This window comes from Biomphalaria glabrata, chromosome 1 (assembly GCF_947242115.1).
Source record: "Biomphalaria glabrata chromosome 1, xgBioGlab47.1, whole genome shotgun sequence".
Lineage (NCBI taxonomy): Eukaryota > Metazoa > Mollusca > Gastropoda > Planorbidae > Biomphalaria > Biomphalaria glabrata.
This window is the reverse complement of record NC_074711.1, coordinates 5453670-5466459: the sequence shown is the minus strand read 5'-3', so window position 1 is coordinate 5466459 and position 12790 is coordinate 5453670. Positions and strand designations below refer to the sequence as shown.

The following is a 12790-nucleotide window of genomic DNA, read 5'->3' as shown; positions in this document are numbered from 1 at the left end:
ATTTTCATTCTTGCTAATCTACATGCCAAAGGAGCTTGACGAATAGGGATAGCCCAGCGATACGTTATAGATCTATCGAGTCTTAATATATCTCTAGATCTAGAATAAGTTTAGAATTCGAAATCTGTTAGGTTTAGTAATTAACTGTGATCAAGCTCCTCGATTTTAAAAAATGCTTTAATAAGAATTTGGGACTAAACTTCAAGGGCATGCTTGAGAAGCAATCGAGTGCTCAGTGTGTAGTTTTATTAGTTTTAGAATGTGTGAAAGCTTGAGGATTGTGTTCGCTCTTTGCAGAGTCGGATTGTATGCTGTAAGTGACACATTTTAGCATGCAAGACTTGATCTATCCACCATATCGGTCATACACCAGGACATCCAGCATACTGATAACTGAGTATAAGACTTTGGTGGCGGCAATTATCCCCTCCCATCCCCATTATTTAGTAGGCTACTTTTTTTTCCCCATGTTACAGGCCCATATGCCATATTTTGAGACATAAGATAATTTTTAACTGTGAATAAAAAAAAATAGACACATAACCTTGCTTAGTCCAATATTAGAATATCTTTCCACCCAGAAAAATAAACTAAAACAAATAAAAACTGTATGTACTTATAAATATTATAAACTTTTAATTTATTCATGGTAAACCAGTTACACAGACTAAAAACTTAAAATATTTATAGACCTAGGTGTAATAATAAATGAAAAGCTGTAATGGAATTCCCATGCTGATGAATTTATTAAAATATCAAGCAAAACATTAAAAGGTTTATTAAAAGAAATTAAAAAAATCAAGAACATATATATATATATATATGCATCCTCTGTTAAAGATCCCTCAACTGAAGAAAACATTATTTAAAAAAACTGGAACAAATACAGATTACCCGGTACAGCTGTGAGATTTGTAAGAAATGAATATATTATATATTCAAATTTAATTAGAGGAACACCATTGCCATTAGTAGTGATTACATAGGATGTGAAATGTGCACAAATCAAACAAGAATATAAAACTAAAATGATATTTTATATATATATATATATATATATATATATATATATATACAGTCTTTGATGCAATCTTTACATTAACATTAAATTACTTTTATTAGGCTGTAAATACAACTGCCTTTCCATTTTGCTGAAGTGATAGAGATTTTTTCATCTCCTCCATTGCTACAGTATTGCAAATGATGTCTTTCCAGTCTCAGTATGCTTTCTATGTATGCATTCTATGTAAGACTTGAAGCTACATGCTTGTTCACTTTGAAACAACAGTGCTCCCAAATCTATCCCAGCATAGCTCACTGTAGTGCCTTGCTTTTTGTGTAAAAAAAGTTGGGTGTGTTAAGTATAAGTGAAATTATAATAATATAATTTTACATCAACATGTACAGTCTTTGATATAATCATTAATTTAACATTTAATTTTTTATTTTACTATAGCTGTCTTTTAATTCTATTGCCTTGTTCTCTTTAAGGCTGATCTTCTCTTAGCTTGGTATATCTTATTCTCTACACAAGGCTTATCTCCCTTAGCTTACTTACTTAGTTAATTACGACTAATTGGTTGGTTTATTTTATTGATTCACATGTTGTCATTTATCTTGAGCTTGTATGCAAAATTTGATGATGATTGGATGTGTAGAAATTGCCAAAACATCTATTGCAAAAATCGAAACATCCAAGAAAGATAAAGAGCAAGTTAATCTAAGAGTTGTAAAACGAGCCACTCATTAGTCAGGATCTCTTTGTTTTCATGCAGTTTCTCAGAAGTCTTACTATCATTGAGCATGTGTTAGATAGTAGTTCATAATTGTAAAATTATAATTCCATCATATTTTATAAATTATAACTGTTTGAAAGTTGTTTTTTGTTAATTTATTTATTTATTTTTGGCATCAGAGTGCCATTTTATTTACAATAGTAACTAAAGATATTATCAGTAATTATCAGTTATATAGGGCTGGGTATAAACGTTAGCTTAGTAACCTATATATAATATATAAGCTGCACTTGGTCTCACTCATGACTTGTATTTCCTTTGATCTAGCTCTACAGGCGATTGTGCTGTAAAGGACCATCACCTACCAGGCCCAATTTTACTGTCCTGTGTATAGGCTTAGAGAATGCTGGGAAGAGCTCAATCTTAGCAACTCTTAGTGGCGATGACCTACATAAGATTGAGCCAACTATTGGTATAACTTTCTTTTTACTGTGACATCAAATCATGCCTTCTCTTAATGATTGAGTCAGTTTGTAACACTTAATAGTTATTATAAAATTTCTTTATTTTTAAAACAGTGCTAAAATGTTATTGATGTGCCCTAAAAAAAAACTTGCTCCTTTAAAAAAAAAACTTCTAATTCAGCAATAAAATAGTTTCCTAATTTTTAAAAAAAGTGGCAAGATATATATTATATATTCACTTGTTGCATTACAAGCTTTGCCTATTACCTGTATCCGTCGTGTTCTCAAAATAACCAGTAGGAGATTGAATAATTTTTCATCATTTTAAAAATGGTTTTAAGCGTATACATACAATTAATTTCATTTTATATGATTCAATACTAAAAACATTATCAATTATCTTAGAATTAAGTATGTTTAAGATTTTTTTCTTGTGTCACATTCCTAACATATAGGCCATTTATACTAATGTTTCTTGTATAATAAAAATGAAAGCTATATTTGAATATACATTATATATATATATACTTCCTTGTTTCCAGGATTCAGCATTAAAGCTATTCTTTTTGAAGATTGTATTTTGGATGTGAAAGAGCTTGGAGGTGAGTAAATGTTTTGTAGCTATAGATCTAGTTCTCTTAGGTGCATTCTACATTCCATTTACTCAAAAAACTATATATGTTTAGTAGAGATTAGGCATTATTATCCAAGACATTTACTTGTAAGATGAAAGTGATAGTCTGAAGATTATTGCAAGTACATGGGTTCTACTTTTTAGATGATTGGGGAAAGTGAATAACTTGCATTAGTAACAGCTTAGTTTTGGATATCAGTGCATTAGTCATTAAACATCAATAGGCTTATATACTTCTCTAATCTTGAGGTGTTTGTTAAGTCAAGATTTGATTACATATTGAACTATATTTCTATAACATTTAGATGCTGGTGTGTTGCTTTTTTTTGAAACAGATGTTTGTTAGTTGTTGTTCTTTTTTCGGCGTATTTGTTATTCCTTAAGTTATGACAGAATGGTAAATAAAATTCATAACATGTATTAATAATAATAATAATTAATGCTGTTTCATATTCATCTATAAAGATGAGAGAAATTTACTTAAAATATAAAGCCGCACTTTTTAACAGTATCTCAATATGCACATTTCCAAATGTCCAAAGAAAGATACACCTCATTTAGAATTCGAGGACTTGCCATTTTCATGACTTACTTCACTTCATTCTTTTGACTCCCAGTGGAGCATAGTGGATTAACACCAGTGGAGCATAGTGGATTAACACCAGTGGAGCATAGTGGTTTAACACCAGTGGAGCATAGTGGATTAACAGTATATAGCTCCTCCTTTGTGATCAAAAGATGAGCACATTTCTCATATCATATCCTATGAACTTGAAGATGACTGTAAAGTCCAATCCTCACTTTAAAAAGCCGGCTGCATATGTGGCATGGGTAGGTTTCGTCAGTTGCAAGTAGGCCTGCTTCTTCTCTCCGCTTTTTGTTGATTTGGCGCTCTTTCACACTGGCCACTCTCCTCTTGCTTCATATCTCGTGACTCCTACGCTCACAGCTTCACGCCATGAGGAGCAATCGAGAGCTAGTGCTGCCCAGCCCTGAATGTCCGCATCACACTCCTTGAAGGAGCACTAAAGGTTGTCTTTATAGTGCTTGTATTGACAGAAGTCGTTTGGGAAGGCAATTGTCTGGCATGCGGACTACATGTTCTGACCATCGAAATTGGGACCTTTTTATTGTGGCAGTATCTATGGAACAGCCTTAACAATGATTGGACTCTGTTCTGCACCATCCCCCTCAGTCAAGTCTTGTCCATCCTGCCATCTTTGCTTCTTGATCTACTGCATCTCCTCCGTTTGCTTTGGTCTCTCAAACTTCCTCTTTACCCTTCAACATTTAAATCTTTGCCGAAGGTATAAGTTAATATAAAGGTTTTTATTTTCAGGTGGAGATAAAGTTCGTCCTTACTGGGAAAGATATTACCAAGTTTTTCAAGGCATTATCTTTGTGATAGACAGCAGCTCTTCTGAAGAACTTTTACAGACTGCCAAATCTGAACTCCATAATGCTGCCAGGCACCATCAGCTCAAGTCACTACCACTTTTAATTCTGGCTACATTTCAGGATGTCAAAGGTGCTAGAACTCCAGAGGAAGTTAGTAGTGCTTTTCTTTTGTGTTACAATATACACAAAATAGAATCAGTTTGGCTCTATATTAAAAAGGCTGAGGATTTAAATGTTCCTTGCATTTTTTTAAGGGAATTCTTTAAATTAAATGTTGTGTCATGATAAGTTGGTGGACTTCACCTTAAGTATGCTTTTCTGGATTCATTTAACTCCGGGTCAAGGTCCTTTTCGGTATCACAGTTCCCTAAGTCTTCATTCAGGGTTTCCCGCACGAACTTCTGTCCAGTATAGTACAATCTAGACCCTTATCAAAACATCGGGGGGGGGGGGGGGGCTGCCAACATTTTTGCCTTTTATAAAATACAAGTGATGGTGAGCAGCAGGTTATTCTTATGCACATGAGGATTTATAACCTTAGTGAGTTAAGTGTAGTTGTTCTAGTAGGTGGTATGCATTTTCAAGGCAAATTTAATGTCTACTGTTCAAACAAAAATAAATAAAAGATTCTGCTGGGTTTACTAAAATCACATGAAAGCAAGGAGCTTGATTTGACTAGCAATTAAAGATGCAACTCTTAGGAAAGTTTATATAGAGTTAGAAGTTATCCCAACTACCAGCCCCAAGTATTAATAGCCCTTAGAAACTAGAAGTAAATTACACTTTTCAACTGTGAACAGAACTGTAACATATGTGCATTTGCACACTAGCGCATCAGTGCAACACCGCTTGTGTTTACTTAATAAATGGAGTTCCTAATATGTCTTCCCACTTAAACACTAGTTTGTTATTTGTGTAACACAAATATTCTACATTGTGTCAGTATCAAATTTCCTTCTAATATATAATTTAACCCCACACCCCCACGCTGCTGCAAACACTCAAAATATTTTTTTTTAATGGAAAACAATAATTGTACCTCAAGCTGACCTTTTTTACCTTTACATTAAATTCAACCAACCTACACTCTGTATGGTAGAGCAAAGCATTTTTTTTTCTCTTGGTACTTGTTGCAAAAGATTTGAGCATCAAAAGGCTGTCTATAGTAGAGATATTATATCTGCCTGATTTAATGTTTAAATGTTTTGTAATCAATCTGTCCTGTATGCTAATTCTTTTTTTAATCTGTGGTATGTAATTCTTAGCTGTCTCAGATTCTGGAGATAGAAACAGAATTGACTGGCAGGCAGGTGATGATTCATGGATGTTCTTTAAATGACAAGGAAGGACTAACTCAAATTTTCCACCAGTTTAACGAGACTCTGATGAAAAATTTGGATGCTGAAATTGAAAGTCGCAAAGCCTCTCCACAACATGGCAACAGGTTGTGATTTCATCTTTTCTTTTAAAATTAGAGATTAGAACCTTTTTTTTTTTTTATTCTTTTCCCTATCTTTACTGGCTGGATGTATGGAATATTTTAAGATGAAATCTTTGTACTTTTTTCTGCATGTAGAATACTTATTACGACTGTTGGTGTCAAATTAACTTCTTTTATTTATAAGTGTAATTTTTGAGATCAGCATATTGAGTGGATTTTGTGATCATGTAGCTAAAGCAAGAGAAATGTGGATTCACAAAGAAATAAAACAAAAAAAAATTTGTTTCTCTTCCAATTGAACACATTTAGTTCCAAGTCTTTATAAATTATTCTTTAAAAATCAAACTTTTTTTTTAAAATGTAAATTTTCTACATGACCTGCTAAACATTTTTTTTTTTACATTAAAATGTTGAGTCTAGATTTATGAGATATAAGCATTGTTACATTGTTTGCCACTAATTTCACTATTATTGATGTGGACAACAATAATACTAATAATTCAATGTTGATCTTCTGAAATAATTTGACTTGTCCAAGAAGTGAAAAAAAAGATTCAGCCAAGTTCAGCACTGTGTGTTAGGGCTCTGTAGCCATCAACTACTTCTTCTAGATATAGGGCTACCTTAGCCCTTAACTATAATACAAACCAAACTTATCTCCACCAGGATTGGCACCCAACCTCTTAACCAACATGGCTTCCCCTCTGTCCTCACTAATTACTAACCGTTGTGTGAGCATTAGTTTGTGTATTCATTCTAAAGACATTAAGAGATACTTGGCGTCTTCATTTTGAATCCTTATTTGTTATTAGTTACCAGGTTGGTTTTGTGCTCATAGTGTTAGTCGTTTCCTTTTGTATTAAATATTTATGCACATTTGGTAACACCTATTTTGTTGTAATATTTTCTTTAAAAAAAACCACATGGTTTATAGGAGTTTAAAGCTGCCTGAAGCAGATTTATTTCATCTTATAGGGTCACTGAAAGGTTTTCATGCATCATAACAATTTTTATGATTTATCAATGACAAAACTCTTTCTTGGCCATTCTCTATATTTCTATTTGTCTTGCTGGTCTAAGTTATTGTTCTTGTGATATTTTGTGCATACTTGATTTGCAACAATGATATTTTGTACATTTGTAGAATGATGTAAAATTGTATTTTAATTCTATGCTTAAACATACTGGTGTATACATTGTTATTAAGATACTATTTGTATTATTGTTTTGTTTTACATTCTACACTATTCTATCTCAGTGTATGTAGGTATTACATAAATAGATTCATTTATGAATAAGAATGTCATAAATTAAGTTTAAATCTAGTATGCTGTTTATAATTTATCTTTGTACATATTAATTCTATATTTGTTTCGTGATAGTTTTTTTTGTTCCATTTCTTTCTCTTGAACAAAAAAAAACTGGTAAAATATTTTTAAAAACTTGGTGTATAAAAGTGTGTAGTCTAGAAGGGTACATTAAACATCACTCACTGTCTATGTTGCTCCATCATAACCATCATCTACAGTTACACTGAAGTCTGATTTCATTTAGTGTTGAACCCCAACAAGACATTGACATAGTTAAAGATGTTGTTAGTTGGATTATAAACGATAAGCTGTCACTTTTTAAGTTAATTGTTGATTTTTTTTTAAATGTCTTCCACTAATAGCAAGATGTTCTTTGGTTTTGTTTTCATACCCAACATCTATAGTCAGAATGGCTTGTTAATCAATTCTTGACCGAGATGCAATCAATCAAATGGTGTTTTTTTTTTTTCTATTAATGTGAAGATTTCCTGTTTCATATTTGGTATTGTCTCTTAGACTTTGAACTAATTAAACAGTTTTTCCAATGAGGTAGGTAAGGTAAGGCTCCCCTTTAGACCCGGCGATCTATAGGGCAGATGATGTAAATGTCATCTGTTTTTTGTAGCCCACAGTTAACGAGGGTGTCGTGTGGCTAGCACAACAACCAACCACCTTTACTTTTCCCCAACTAATGTCAGGTGCCCAAAGATCCCGAATTTAAAATCTTCCAATGAGGACAATCATAGAAATGTGATTCATTTCAAAAGATGCAAAAGGTAGCAAAACATTTGTTAATATTTACTTTTCATTAGACGATGCATCAAATAATCCTTAATTAGGTAATATTAGAAGAGCAAGTATTTTTGTGTGTGATGAAGGTCTACCATGTTCTCATCAGTTGGAGTAAATATAGACTCTTGTGCATCGACATCATTTTTGTTGTTTATTTAGCTTACATGTTTTAGCAGTACAATTACTCTCAAGAACTAAGTGTGGCTTTAAGTGATACAACCACTTGACTGGTTGGGGCATACAGGAAGTTGGTATAGCTTTTGTAGCTGTTTATAAACTGTTTGTAATAATTTCATACATAGTGGCTATGAGCTGGAATAGTAAATTACATTAGCTTTTTTTTTATTGAAACAGACTAACCAAACCTCAGTATATCAAAGGACTGACCCAATTTTGGGCAAACATTTTTCAAACTCTTTTCAACAATATTCCTGAATTACTTTAAAGTCAATGACCTTAAATTCTGAGGTTATGTATTGACCTAAATGTCAAATGGCACATTTGATTCATGAAGTTGATATCAATCTAAATTCTCTTTTCATTTTCTGCATCATGACATTAGCTTTTCTATGTGTTGAAAACCAAACTAAGCTGGCACAGTAGTGACGTCAAGTCTCTATTTCCTTCCTTTGGTTTCATTACTATATCTTTTCAACATTGAAGAAAAGCGTGCCACACGGAAAATGGCCAGCTCCTCTACCACCAAAGCAATATATGTGGATGGGAGTGTCTCACCAAAATAGGGCTCCACAACCATATGAAAAACGTGTTTGAGATGAACCATAGTCATTTCACGACTGAAGGAGGCCAATTACTGACTGACTATATCTTTTTTACATCATAATCGTCATTCTATTTTTTCTATTATTAATGTCAGGTATTTCAAGGTATATGTTAATTTACAGCCCTTTATCCTGAACTTCAATGTGATACAACACTGTTAAGACAAAGGCTGGTTTAAATATCTGAAATAATCAGTGCATATGTTTTGGCTTTTTTTTTTTATACCATAAAGAGTGTCCGAAACTTTAAAAAAAAAATATCTAACAACTTTGAAGTAATTGAAACATAGATATAATGAGCTGTGACTATATATTTTGAAATAAGCTGTTTTTATACAATGCAATAATTGTTCATGAAACAAGTCTTGAGTTTCTCGAATATTGTTCTGTTCAATGAGCTTTTGTTTAAATTGGCAAGAGGTCTCAAAAGAAAAAAAGATTATTGCCCATTCTTTACATTTCCTAGTGTGATATTTATAGTAAGAGACGTTCTTGTACTCGATAACACCTTAGCAATAAGCAGAAAGGCTATTTAGAACATTTGGATCAATTCATCAGTAATAATATCTTTCTTTTTTTTTTTTTTTAAGGATAGTTCTGTGATTTTAATTTAAAGTTGTATATCATTCTTGTAGCAATGAGCGCAGAGACAATATATTTGAGAATTCCAAGCTCCTATTTTAAGTCTTAATGTCCATGTGTATGTGTATATACTTGTATTCTCTGGATGACCTTTGTATTCTATGCAGGCAGCAGTGGTTTATTTCTTCACATTGCAATGTATGATTTGTGTGTTGATTCGAGGAAAGCCATTGAAAGATCAAAATGTTTTTTTTTTTAACCTTTGTTTAATAGAATGTTATTTTTTCATCTATTTTTATTTTATTAATTATAATGAATGACAACTATAACATTTTTTTGTTGGTTGGGGGTGGGGTGGGGGGTTGACCCTGTTAGTTTATTTGAAATGTCTGTCCTTATGATTGTCACTGCCATTTGAAGTCTTCACGAAAGAAATATTTCAACATTGCTAATTTGTTTCTTCACTTATTTTCTGATTGATCATCCCGTGATCTGATAATATTTATCTCACTCATAGATTTAGATTAAAATTTTATGGCACATCGGCACAATTTAGGCCATGTCGTACCCTATCTCAGTCATAGAGATTTAAAACTGTTGAATATCTTATATTGCAATTTTATTTTCTAAATAGCTTTAATTGACATCGCATCTCCTCAATTATTTGTTCATTTGTAATTATTGTAATTATTTTGTACAAATCTGAACACAATTTATAATTTTTTTGATTCTTTTTGTTCACTGAATGCTTTTTAAGTATATGCTGCTAATAAATCTTTTTTATTTACAAAGAAATAGTTTTTATACAGACCTTCATTTTTTTCCGCTAATATTTGTTTCTGAATTGTTAGTACACATTTTGTACACAACACTTCTTCATATCGGCTGTTTTGCTTACTATTGTACACGTGCAATTGACACAATATTTCTAGCATTCATCTCATATGAATCTCATTGTTAGCATTGAACAAGTAAAAGTATATTGTATCAGACAAGATTAGCCATTACAAACAAATTTAGATGCAGAACAAATTTAAAGTGTAATAATTTTTTTTTATCTGTTAATGATTGGATTACACTGTATAGTCTTTGAACTAGTCCAGTATTGTAACAGAAGAATATTGTATATGTTGAAACTATAACCTGAATAATTTTCCTTTTTCTCACAACGTAATATACATGTAGCTATAGAATATCATCAATAAAATCGGTAAATTTGTAATACATTTGAAGTGTGTAAATCCTATCTAAAAAAAATATATTTATTGAAGATTTGACTGCTGGCTGCCAACTAAAAACATGAACATGTTATGACTTTTAATATTATCACTTCTTGGCATAGTTTGGTCTCTTTATACCATATTTACCATATTACTTGCTTATGTAACTTTAAATTTTACTCTCCAAAAAATTATTTAGATTTCCTCTTTATAGCCATACATTGAAATGTCTTGGATGTGTTTTCCTAGTTTGAAATAAAGTGAAATTATCTCCCTTAATTTCATAACTAAGCCAGGGTACCTGTCATCTGGTTAATGAAATGATTAAAATGTATGGATTTAAAAACTACTCATTAAATATTTGCTGTCAACTCGTGCTTTTTTTTTTTAAACTTGGGGCATGTTGGCAACTATTTTAGGCAAACATTGATCATTACGTCAAAACCGAACAAGCTTTTTGTTTCTATGTATCAAGTATACTATGTTTATATTTATGTTCATCTACAATGATTTACACAATATATTTTTTTGTTAACCCTTTTTACTATTTATATTTTAACTGTTCTAAAAAGATGATGTAGTCCAGTTGCAGGACAGCTGGTTACACTATATTGTTTTAATGGCTTAATAGGCCACCATGTTTCAATTCAATCATTTTTTGTTTCGTATTATTTTTTGAAGTTAAATGAAGGAACATGTTATTGAAATACAGATAACTTTTTATTTTACCAAATATTAAAAAAAACAAAAAACGTTATTATACATACTTTCTTCAAGGAAGAAAGTTTAGAAGACTATTAGGAGGGTGGTCATGATATACCCATTGTTGGGTGATGTCTCTCTCAGTACAAATGCTCAAATATCATCATGCTGAAATGTTTCCCTTTTGTTGAAAACTTTTTTGTTTTGTTTTTCTTTCCTTAAAAGTAAAGGGTAATTATTGACTCGGTTCAATGGCACAAATTCTAAAAGAAGAAACTAGAATTAGTCATTAGTCTGACTGGTCAGCTGTTTTGGTGTTGGATATTTTTGTTTTGCTCAAAACGTGTGAAAACTGCCTTCCATTACTCAACAAGTGAACATGTTTCCCCCCCCCCTCCCCCCACAAAAGCCTTACTCCCCACCCCTTTGACTGTTCACTGTCCCTTTTTAATTGGATCTATACCATGAACTAGTTTGCTCATTTCTAAAAGCATAATAAATCGTATCTCTTGAGTAAACTTTCTGATTAAATTTTCTAATGAAACATTTCACAAAACTTGGTTATATTTACTAAATGTGTAGTCTTTTGTTTTCTTCCTTATGTGGAATTAACAGATGATTAACACAGAATTAGTTAACTATACATTTGGTTTTGTATAGAACCTATTAAAATTCTAGACTCTATTAAAGCCCAGAGATTAACACCCAATGTAGTGCCTTAAACATTCTCGGATTTATTGAGTTCACTTTGGTTACTGACATGTAATAATGTGAGCTTTTCAATTTTGATTTTTCGTTTTGTCACTTTAATAGCAGAACTGTTGTATTAGAGCCACTTGAAGTCTCATTTCTTGATGTCAATCAGAAGATACTAAATTGAAGCATGCCAATTGTGATTTGTGTGTGTTTAGGATGATCATGTTTGTGTGGACCTTTTTGTTTTCTTTTCACATTTTTCCTGCTGTTTTTTTTTTTATAAATTCTTAAAATTATCCATTCAAAATATAAATTTACATTTAAAAAAAAACATTGGACACATCTTGTTTTTTGTTTTTTGCTTTGTGTGGAAAAAAAATATATAAATTATTTTATTAGAAACATTAGTAGATAAAATCTTTTCCAATTTTGAAAAACTGAGTTTCATTGAGAAAGGCAAAGTCAAGGTGTCACAAATTTTTGCTTTCAATTCAAGATTGTTTCGTAATGTTATGATTAAACAAAATATTAACTTAATCAAAACTTATAATAAATTTAAATAAATGATCCCAAGTCATTGATTTAGGGTAAGATGACTAGCAAGAGACTGAGGAGAATGCTTTTAGTGAGGCCTTATTTTTCCATGAGGAACACGAATTATAATAATGAATTTCCTTTAACATACGCTGCTTATAAAATAACAAGCAAATGATTGTGTATGTCAATAAAATGTAGTTGACAACTAAACGGGTGGATGACAGTTTGAATTTATATCAAAGAATTCTTAGTAACAAATTATTTCAACGGTTCTTCTTCTTCTTCTAGCCAGCTTTATTGCTGTGAGCTCTTTTGCAGACTGTGCCAAGGAAAAAAAAGTGTGCTGTTTTCTTCAGTTGTTCAGTGTTGGTTATGTAGGGCTGTAGTGGAAGTAGGGTCTGCCTGAGGTGGATTAGGGAGGGGCATTCAAAGAGGATATGGTTTACGGTTTCAAAGGGGTGGGCGCAGTGTCTGCAAAGGGGTAGTTGTGTGGAGT

General features: G+C 31.9%; 1 protein-coding gene across 1 annotated transcript; it reads left to right on the top strand.

The window, feature by feature from the left end:
- Positions 1-23: 23 nt before the first annotated feature.
- On the top strand, positions 24-12097 carry LOC106070969 (ADP-ribosylation factor-like protein 15). The gene is made up of 5 exons (XM_013230987.2): positions 24-313; positions 2064-2208; positions 2743-2802; positions 4174-4382; positions 5498-12097. The coding sequence occupies exons 1-5, from the start codon at positions 260-262 to the stop codon at positions 5681-5683; spliced, it is 654 nt and encodes a 217-aa protein (XP_013086441.2). The 5' UTR covers positions 24-259; the 3' UTR covers positions 5684-12097.
- The last annotated feature ends 693 nt before the right edge of the window (positions 12098-12790 follow it).

Excerpts from the sequence above, each read along its gene's own strand:
- LOC106070969 (XM_013230987.2), top strand. The coding sequence starts at position 260 with ATGTGTGAAAGCTTGAGGATTGTGTTCGCTCTTTGCAGAGTCGGATTG. Across the intron at positions 314-2,063 it reads GCAGAGTCGGATTGTATGCT|CTCTACAGGCGATTGTGCTG; the intron begins GTAAGTGACACA and ends CCTTTGATCTAG. Across the intron at positions 2,209-2,742 it reads TAAGATTGAGCCAACTATTG|GATTCAGCATTAAAGCTATT; the intron begins GTATAACTTTCT and ends CCTTGTTTCCAG.